The sequence below is a fragment of the Nicotiana sylvestris genome, chromosome 8, assembly GCF_000393655.2.
Source record: "Nicotiana sylvestris chromosome 8, ASM39365v2, whole genome shotgun sequence".
Taxonomy (NCBI): Eukaryota; Viridiplantae; Streptophyta; class Magnoliopsida; order Solanales; family Solanaceae; genus Nicotiana; species Nicotiana sylvestris.
The window spans coordinates 87,606,905-87,617,816 of record NC_091064.1 but is presented as its reverse complement, the minus strand read 5'-3'; the positions used below and the strand labels follow the sequence as shown (position 1 = coordinate 87,617,816).

Genomic DNA, 10,912 nt, shown 5'->3' with positions numbered 1-10,912 from the left:
GGGAAAATTGGGTATCAACAGTTTCCCCTCTTTACCCGAGAAGGATGAAAGAGTTGTTGGATAAAGATATGATGGTCAATTTGACCGAACGAAATGGTTTGAAGAATCTGACCGTGGTGTGGTTCCTGAGCTGCCTACATATCCCTGGTCTTACAAGAATCAGGCCATATGTAGTTCAGGATCCGTCGGCAGAATATGCCGATGGAGATTTTTCAAGAACGGATGAGATATTTGGGATGGATGGTTAAAGTCTAGCGGAGATGCGGGAACTGGAGCGGAATCGCTCCTGCTGAGACGGCCGTTGCTAGCCGATTTACCTGCAAATAAGCAACACAAGTGTATATTGTGCGAAAATTTAAACATGATGTAATTTCACGTCGGACCATGAATGTTGTCTTCGGACGGTTAGGATGACATCCTCAAACCATGACGTCATGGGCCATGAAGCGTATAATAAGGATTCGTAGGCCATGAAATGATGTTCTCAGGCTATGAGAATGATACCTCCGAACCATGATGCCTTTGAATAATGATATGCAAAAGATAAAAAGGGGTCATCGGGCCATGAAATGGCGTTCTCGGGCTTTGAAAATGGTGCCTCTGAACAATGACGCCTTTGGACAATTTGGCGATCTTTCAGCCCATGAGATGCAATAGGTGGCGATCTTTCAGCCCATGAAATGCAATAAGCAACGATCTTTCAGCCAATGAAATGCAATGAGTGGCGATCTTTCAGCTGATGCAAGATGAAGTGGCGATCTTTCAGCTGATGCAAGGTGTAAATGAAGTGGCGATCTTTTAGCCGATGCAAGGTGTAAATGAAGTGGCGATCTTTCAGCCAATGAAATGCAATAAGTGGTGATCTTTCAGCCAATGAAATGCAATAAGTGAGGATCTTTCAGCCGATGCAAGATGAAGTGGCAATCTTTCAGCCAATGCAAGGTGTAAATGAAGTGGCGATCTTTCAGCTGACGCAAGGTGTAAATGAAGTGGTGATCTTTCAGCCATGCAGATGGAGGTAGAACTTAACGTCAGAAGGCAGAATGGTAGCCTTATGCAATGCAGAGAATGCAGATAGAGGTAGAGCTTAACCTCAGAAGGCATAATGGTAGCTTTATGCAATGCAGAGAATGCAGATGGAGACAGAGCTTAGTCTCAGAAGGCAAAATGGTAGCCTTATGCAATGCAGAGAATGCAGATGGAGGCAGAGCTTAGTCTCAGAAGGCAGAATGGTAACCTTATGCAATGTAGAGAATGCAGATGGAGGTAGAGCTTAACCTCGGAAGGGAGAATGGTAGCCTTATGCAATGTAGAGAATGCAGATGGAGGTAGAGCTTAACCTCGGAAGGGAAAATGGTAGCCTTATGCAATGCAGAGAATGCATATGGAGACACAACTTAACCTCAGAAGGCAGAATTGTAGCCTTATGCAATGCAGAGAATGCAGATAGAGACAGAGCTTAGTGTCAGAAGGCAGAATGGTAGCCTTATGCAATGCAGAGAATGCAGATGGAGATAGAGCTTAGTCTTGGAAGGCAGAATAGTAGCCTTATGCAGGAAGTAAAATGGCAAATAGCAAATGGCAATAGAGTTTTCTTAGCTAATAGCAGATTGCGGTATCATGATTGCTGGGGATATTGTGTCTGCTGGGGACACTATTGTGCGGATAGCAGCTATGAGTAAGTGTAATGGTTCTTTGAGTTGTATACCTGAACTTTGTGAGTGAGAATATAGTACATTTGATGATTTTGCAACTCAAGTGTCTGCATCCAAATAAAAATCGTGAGTTTGTAAAAAAGGGGGGAAGGTTAGTCTGTATCCCCGCTGGCTTTGCTTGACCTGCTCGTCTTTGATACGGTGATACCGTATATACCACTGGGGTAGCGTTGCTAAACAAGGTAGTTTTAGTAATAAACATTGCATGATTTAGTAAAAGCGTAACATAAGTACATAATTAAGAATAGTTTTCTTTAGATAAACCGACGACTGCAACGTGGTTCAAGACATTGCAACTTTTCTTGCTCCAGAATTTTGAGGTTCCTCCTCAAAATTCTGCCCCAGTTTACTGGGTTGCTGCTCCTGATGGTTGTTAATGATAAATGGCTGGAATCGGCTTCGGAATTTTGAGGGTCCTTCTAAAAATTCTTCCCCAGTTTCCAATAGCGGGGGAAATGAAAATTTTATTGCATTGTGACCGAACCCATAGGGCTTCCTACGTATCCCCTCTTAAACGGGAATTAGGTAAGGCGTAGTTCAATTTACACCATAAAGGAAAGCATAGAGATTACACATAGTAACGCTTGACTGCGTCTGAATTGATCGGCTTTGGCCAAACTTCTCCGTCCATTTCTGCACGTATGAGGGATCCTCCTGTTAGAACCCGATGAACCATGCACGGACCCTGCCAGTTGAGAGAGAATTTCCCTTTGGCTTCATCTTGATGTGGAAAGATTTTCTTTAGCACCAGCTGCCCCGGCGTGAATTGTCGCAGCTTGACTCTTTTGTTGAAGGCTCTGGACATTCTGATCTTATAAAGCTGAACGTGGCAAACTGCATTCATTCTCTTTCCTTCTATAAGAGCTATCTGTTCGTAATGACTCTTCGCTCATTCTGCATTATCAAGTTCTGCTCCTGTATGATCCTCAAGGAAGGAATTTCTACCTCGACAGGAATGACCGCCTTTGTACCATAAACCAGCATATAGGGAGTCGCCCCGGTTGATGTGCGGACTGTGGTGCGATACCCCAATAAAGAAAATGATAACTTCTTGTGCCACTGCTTATGCTTCTCTATCATTTTCCTTAGTATCTTCTTGATATTCTAATTGGCGGCCTCTACGGCTCCGTTCATCTGAGGTCTGTAGGCTGTATAACTCTTGTGTTTGATATTGAAGGTTTCACACATGGCTTTCATCAAGTCACTGTTGAGATTGGAACCATTATCAGTAATGATTGATTCTGGAATTCCGAACCGACAAACGATACAATCACGGACAAAGTCTGCCACAACTTTCTTAGTCACTGCCTTGTATGATGCTGCTTCAACCCATTTGATGAAATAGTCAACTGCCACTAGGATGAACCTGTGCCCATTTGATGCGGTAGATTCGATTGGTCCGATAACATCCATTCGCCAAGCGGAGAACGGCCATGGTGAGCTTGTTGTATTAAGCTCGTTTGGATGCACCTTTATCATATTTGCATGTATCTGACAGCGGTGGCACTTCCGGACATACTGGATGCAGTCCATTTCCATAGTCATCCAAAAATAACCAGCTCGGAGTATCTTCTTGGCTAAGACAAAGCCATTCATATGTGGCGCGCAGGTCCCAGCATGGATTTCTTCTAGTAATTTAGATGCTTCCTTTGCGTCGACACACCTTAGTAATCCCAGATCCGGATTCCTCCTACACAGGATTCCTCCGCTGTGGAAGAAATTGTTGGATAATCTTCAAAGTGTACGCTTTTTAATAGGGTTTGCAAGCTCTGGTTGTTCTCCTTTCGCCAAGTATTCCTTGATATCATGAAACCAAAGTTTTCCATACGCTTCTTGTTCGACATGAGCACAGTAAGCTGGCCGATCGTAGATCTTTACTAGAATAGGGTCAATGAAATTCTTATCTGGATGTTGTATCATGGATGATAGGGTAGACAATGCATCGGCAAATTCATCCTGGACCTTGGGGACATGCTGGAACTCTGTCTTTGTGAACCTCTTTCTCAACTCTTGTACATGACGCACATAAGGGAGTATCTTGGAGTTCTTGGTTGCCCATTCTTCTCGGACCTGATGTATAAGCAAGTCTGAATCCCTGATCACTAGCAACTCTTGGACGTTCATGTCAATGACCATCTTGAGTCCCAAGATGCAGGTCTCGTACTCAACCATGTTGTTGGTGCAAGGGAATTTGAGTTTGGCAGATACCGGATAATGTTGACCGGTTTTTGACACTAGGACTACTCCTATGCCAACTCCATTAAAATTTGCTACTCCATCAAAAAACATTCTCCAACCATCATAGGATTCTACAATGTCTTCTCCTATGAATGACACCTCTTCGTCTGGAAAATACTTCTTTAAGGGTTCGTAGTCTCCGTCCACGGGATTCTCGGCAAGATGATCAGCCAAATACTGTCCCTTGATTGCTTTCTCAGTTACGTAGACAATGTTGAATTCACTCAGCAGGATTTGCCACTTGGCTAGCTTGTTAGTGGGCATGGGCTTCTGAAAGATGTACTTCAACGGATCCATCCTTGATATGAGATACGTAGTATAGCCACATAAATAGTGCCTTAACTTCTGAGCTACCCAAGTCAGAGCACAACAGGTGCGTTCTAACAGAGAATACCGGGCCACGTACAGGGTGAACTTCTTGCTAAGATAGTAGATGGCCTGCTCCTTCCTCCCCGTTTCATCATGTTGCCCAAGAACACAATCGAATGCTCCATCTAGCACTACAAGGTAGAGTAATAGGGGTCTACCTGGTTCGGGGGGGGGGGCAAAATTGGCAGTGTTGATAGGTACTCCTTGAAACTGTCGAAGGCCCTTTGGCAGTCGTCAGTCCATTTGGTAGCGGCGTCCTTCTTCAACATCTTAAAGATTGGCTCACAGATGACAGTAGATTAAGCTATGAATCGGCTGATGTAGTTGAGTCTCCCCAGGAAGCTCATCACATCTTTCTTGTTCTTTGGCGGCGACAATTCTTGAATGGCTTTAACCTTTGATAGATCTAGTTCTATTCCTCGGCGACTTACAATGAACCCAGGTAGTTTTCCGGCAGGAACCCCAAATGCACATTTCGCGGGATTCAATTTCAGGTTGTACCTTCTTTGTCTGTTGAAGAACTTCCTCAAATCTTCCATGTGATCAGCGGCTTTCTTGGACTTTATGATGACATCATCTATATACACCTCAATCTCCTTATGTATCATATCATGGAAAATAGTAGTCATGGCCCTCATGTAGGTGGCCCCTGCATTCTTTAACCCGAATAGCATCATCTTGTAGCAGTACATCCCTCATGGAATAATGAAAGCCGTTTTCTCAGCATCTTCTTCGTCCATCCAGATCTGATGATATCCAGCGAAACAATCTACAAATGATTGCAACTCATGCTTGGCGCAATTGTCGATCAGGATGTGTATGTTCGGCAAGGGGAAGTCGTCCTTTGGACTGGCCCGATTGAGATCCCGGTAGTCGACACAGACTCTGACCTTGCCATCCTTCTTCGGCACCGGCACAATATTGGCTAACCATGTCGGATATTCTACTACCCTGAGAACCTTAGCTTTGACCTACTTAGTGACTTATTCTTTGATCTTCAGACTCATATCAGGCTTGAACTTTTTGAGCTTCTGCTTTACCGATGGACATGTTGGATCGGTTGGCAGTTTGTGAGCCACAATGGATGTACTCAGACCAGTCATGTCATCATACGAACAAGCGAATATGTCTTCATATTCCCGTAGAAATTCATTGTATTCCTTCTTTTCTAATGGTGATAAGTGGATGTTGATTCGTGTTTCTTTGATGTTTTCTGCATCTCCCAGGTTGACAGCTTCTGTTTCGTCCAGGTTGGACTTAGGCCTGTTCTCAAAATTTTCAACCTCTTTAACAATCTCTTCTGGTATGTCATCTTCCTCTGAATCTGTGTCTGTTTGTTACGTTGTCTCGTTGCATGTCACAATCATTGGTTCATCAAGATAAGTAATAGTAATGTTGTATGAGTAAAGTAATGAGAGAAAAATAATAAGAGTAAGATTTATAGGGAAAATGGAAATGTTTTGCTAAATTCCATAACTGTTTTTGAATATTGAAGATCTTATTGCGAAAATTCAAAAACGCGAAAGGAAAACCAACTTGAAAAAATGAAAGATAGTACATGATGCATTGTTCAGCCTTGCTACCTCGAGGCTTTCCGGGCTCTGGTGGTTCTGATGGTCCAATTATTAAGGTATGCTCCTTGGCTTACAGCATGTATGGAAGGGCCTTCCTCCCCCCCTCCTTGTAAATGACACAACAATCCATGTTATCATCTTCCACAAATAAATTCCTCATTGCTGCCAGTGCTTCCTCTTCTTCCGACCCATATATAATATCGGCTAGCTGTAAAGTCTGTTCTAAATGGGGTATCGCCTGCTCCAGTGGGTAGTAAGGGTCGCGCCATGGTGGCGACCAATTGTTGAACTCTTCCTAAGTGTACTCATATCCCATATCGAAAGTGGTGTCATGCTTCTTCAGCTTGATAGGTTTGGCGATTCCTTGGAGGTTCTTGCCAAGTCCCTTGCCAGGTTCATATCCACTCCAATTCAATATGCTTTCGATTTTTTTGTCCCACTATTTGTCCTTATCAATGGCGTTGACTCGCTCGATGTGGTGATAGGTCTTTTTGCCTATCTTTCTTCTACCTCTGATCGCTGGGATGGTTTGGCGACTGTATATGGGATTGCTACCGTCGCCGTGAATGATCACCTCTTGGTGATTCCACTCAAACTTCACTTCCTGATGTAGGGTTGATGCTACAGCCCCAGCGGCATGAATCCAAGGCCGTCCCAATAACAAATTGTAAGATGTCGGCACGTCTATCACTTGGAAATCAACATCGAACCAAGTAGGCCCCATTTGCAAACACAGGCTAATTTCCCCAATAGTGGACCTTTAGGAACTGTCGAAAGCTTTGACATTGATGGCCCCGTCCTTGATCTCATGTAGCCCATTTCCCAATGTCCTGAGTGTTACCAACGGACAAATATTGAGGCTGGACCCACCGTCAATCAGGACCCTAGTGATAAAATAATCTTAGCATTGTACGCTGATGTGCAATGCTTTGTTGTGACTCAATCCTTTTGGTGGCAGCTCATCTTCATGAAAAGCGATCTTGTGACTTTCCAATACCTACCTTACCATGTTTGCCATTTCTCCTCCGATGATGTTGCTTGGTACATATGCCTCACTCAGCACCTTCAACAAGGCATTCTTATGTGCATCAGAACTTTGCAGCAAAGCTAGGATAGAAATCTGTGCCGATGTTTTGTTCAGCTGATCAATGACTGGGTATTACTTGGCTTGTATCTTTCTCCAGAGATCATCGGGCCCGGTTTCAATGATGGTTGGGCATCCAGAGGCTTGCTTGCTTGATTCAGCCAAATGTTTCGGGGTGTATACTCTGCCGGTTCTTGTCATTCCTTGTGCCGCGACTGTTTCTCCGGATTTGGCTTTCCCTTTCCTTTTTGCCTCGACTGTGTAGTCCGAAGGGACGGCCTTTGTATGCAATGGCATTACAGCCGTCATTGCTACTGGAATGGGCGCCTTTACCCCAAACAGAGCATGTATTTTGGATAGTAAATTTGTAACTTCAAACGGTGTGGGTGTGTTTGCTGGAGACCCAAACTTGACCTCAATTGGTGTTGGCGTCTTTGTGGGGGAAGGCGCTTCAAACACAAGTGGTATGGATATATTCACCTCAGTTTCCCCAGAAGGCTGGATCTGGACTATAATCGGATTAAGGGTGATTGTCGGTTTCTTTGGATCGTCACCTTCCACGATCAAACCGATCGATCCCTTGGGGTCCCAATCATCTTCTATCTCATTCATGTGAATGCCTCCACCCTTGTGGTCGGGCAGAGGGTTGTTGCGGACATTTGGAGCAGGCTCCTTTGCCACAAAATCTTGTTATCAATTAGTGCCTGGATCTTATCTTTCAGAGAACGGCATTCATCAATGGTATGTCCTTTCATGCCGGAATGGTATGCACAGGATTTATTTGGATTGACCCATTGGGAAGGGTTTTCAGGGGTTATAGCAGGGATAGGGGTGACATAACCAGCAACTTTGAGCCTTTCATACAGCTGGTCAATTGGTTCAGCAATGGCTGTATATTGCTTGGGGGGTCTACGATCGAAATTTGGTCGAGGTCTAGGAAAGTTTTGACGTGTGGGAGGTGATTGGTAGTGGGATGGCTGAGCATTGTAGGCTTGGTAGACATATGCGGATTGGGAATATGTGGGTGAAGTTGGTTGATATGTAGGGGATAATTGTTAAGTAGGTGGTGGAGTTTGGTAAGAGGGTGAGGGTGTTTGGTAATTCGGGGTAGGCTGATATGTGAGTGGAGGTATTGGATAGGCTTGGTATTTGATATGGGATTTGGCTCTTTGTGCAACCATTGCAGCACCCACGTCCCTTTTCTTGGACGTACCACCAGAATGTAAAGCCTTATTGGTAGCTTACAAGGCTTCAAAATTTGTGACCATACCACTTTTGATGCCTTCCTCGATCCTCTCACCTAGCTTGATGATGTCGGAAAATTTCTGGCTTTCAATCAGCATCAACCTTTCATAGTACTGTGGGTCTTGAGCTCGGACAAAAAACCTGTTCATTTGTTCTTCTTCTAAAGCCGGTCTGACCTTAGCAGCTTCTGATCTCCAGCGAGTAGCATACTCGTGGAATGTCTCCACGGGTTTCTTCTTTAGGTTCTGGATGTAGAACACATCTGGCACATTTTCTGTGTTGAGCCAGAACCTGTCCATGAAATCGGACGCCATGCTTACCCAGTTCGACCACTTCTTCGGATCTTGGCTAATGTACCAAGATAGAGCATCTCCCTTCAGACTCCTCTTGAAAAGTTTCATGCGGATCCTTTCGTCCTTTCCTACTCCGACCAGCTTGTCGCAGTATGTTCTCAAATGAACTCTCGGATCTCCTTTACCATTGAAAATCTCTTACTTTGGAGGTTTGTACCCCTCGGTAGTTCAACATCGGGCTATATGCAGAGATCTTCATAGTTTAGCCCCTCAATTCCTTTGCTTCCTTCGACGCTCTGAATTCGGCTAGTCAACTTCTTAAGCTCTTCAGCCAGACTCCTGATGAGTGAGTCTTTATCATCAGACTCGGGTGTGCTTGAAATGGGTTGGGTAGAGTGTGGCATGGTTTCCACGTAGATGGGGGTGTTATGAGTGTGGAAATGGTCATTTGTGGAGTTCACCAATTCTGGGATGAGCAGTGGAGTATTGTTGGAAGTATGACAGGTGTTGCAGTGGTAGTGAGGAGCGGGATGGTTTATTGGTTTTGGGATGTTTTGTGGAGGTGTGGGGTTCTGAGCGTTTGCAAAATTGACATTTGAGGTGGTGAAGGAAAATGATAAGCTCGCCAAGTTCCGGACCTGATCAAGTTCCTCCTGAAATTTCAACAGTTTTTGCTCGAATTGGGACGCACTTTCTTTGGAGACTTGAGTACCATAAGTGACCTTTACCCGTTCAGTTGAGTTGTTCAGATCCTCCATCTTTTCTTTGTTCTTATTTTTTACAGGACTTGGAGGAGGAGTGGGTGGAGGGTCCTTTGATCTCGTTGAATAAGATGATGTTTCTAGAGTGCACGAACTAACCTTTAGGGAGGGGAATAAATAAACAAAAAGGTAACAAGTCAGTGAGGATTATAAGAAAAAATGTTGCGATATTTAAACACATAATGCAAGAATGTCAATTGCGTCCTATTTGGGAACCTCTTTGTGCCCGAGGTAGGCCTAGCAACAAGTTGATTTGGAGAACTTATAATGCTAAATGCCTCATTTTATTGATAAAAAGTAGACAAGTCCCAAAACAACACTAAATAACAAGGAATAAAATGTCGCTAGTGGCCATTGGCCATATTACATTTCATAAAAGAAACTCCTATCTATTTGGTCCCAGAAGGACCTTCCCCAGACTCGGCATCTTTGGCTCCATCAAACAGTTTTACTAGCTCGTGAAGTCCCAATAGCAGGTAGGCTCTGGCCAGGTGTCCACCCTCATTTCCTTCAGCATTTTGGCAGTCCTCGATCCTCTTGAAAAACTTCCTTTCCAGCTCCACTAAAGCTCGTTCCAGGTATCCTAATTGCTTGTTGGCACTGATAGCCATGTCTTTCCACTCCTCAATCAGTTTTTGGTGGGCTTCTTGAATCTCACAGTGCTCGTTTTCACATTCTTGAATCCTCTTGCGCAGTTGGTTGTATTTGACTTGTGCTTCAGCCCTTTCATCGATGATTCTGTGACCTCGAACAAACCCGGGTTGGCCCAGACCATTGTGATTATCCTCCGACCACCCTGAATAGTATAGGGTGCAGCCGGCATGGTATCTGTCTGGTTCGATAGTATTTCTTCCCATGATGATCTTGCAATGCCACATATGCTGAGCTTGCACTTATAAGGACTGTCATCAACTTGGAAGTCAGTCCGGAAGTGACTCATCTTGTCGACCATTGGTATAACCTGCTTCCTACCAGCCTGTCTTATAACCTGGAGATGGACGTAAGGGTAGGTTCCTCTCAAACCGATCAGTATCAGAAATGGTGCATCCCTGGATCGGGTGATGAACTCTTCAGTAGGGAACCACTCGAACATCCATTGTATTTGATCCTCAGTTAGATTTTCAAATAGCTCCACCCATCCCTTGGCATCTTCTGGCTGAGCAAACATGTTGGGCATTTTGTTCATTCACCTTGGTTGATGAAAGGCTATATAATCGTCCCAGTCTCTACGCTGAATCTCTTGCCGATACTCGCCCCTTTGGAGATGCTCCATGAGTCAGAGTTAGAATAGCAAGTTGTAGCCCTCGAAGTGTGGGGATCCTTGTTGACACTTTTACAAGGCTCAGTATATCTCTGCGATGATCATGGGCACTATGCTAAATGGTTGTCCCCCAATTCCCTCCATCAAAGTTTTGGTGACCATGACTAGCCTGGTGTGGATCATTGCTTTCTTCATTGGAAACACTATCATCCCCAAAAAACAGAACATGAAAACAAAGACCCTTCGGTGAATATGCCCCAACGATGTAAGGGCAAACTCATCCGGATAAGTACGGTAGGATTTGCTGTGATCGTACCTTTCGTATAAATAATCAAAGGGAATGTAAGAATCCTTCAAACATGTCAAGTCTGA

General features: G+C 44.3%; 1 protein-coding gene across 1 annotated transcript; it reads right to left on the bottom strand.

The window, feature by feature from the left end:
- Positions 1 to 3,449: 3,449 nt before the first annotated feature.
- Positions 3,450 to 4,250, bottom strand: LOC138875337 (uncharacterized). The gene is made up of 2 exons (XM_070154162.1): positions 3,924 to 4,250; positions 3,450 to 3,785 (listed from the first exon to the last, which is right to left on the bottom strand). The coding sequence occupies exons 1-2, from the start codon at positions 4,248 to 4,250 to the stop codon at positions 3,450 to 3,452; spliced, it is 663 nt and encodes a 220-aa protein (XP_070010263.1).
- Between the last annotated feature and the right edge of the window lie 6,662 nt (positions 4,251 to 10,912).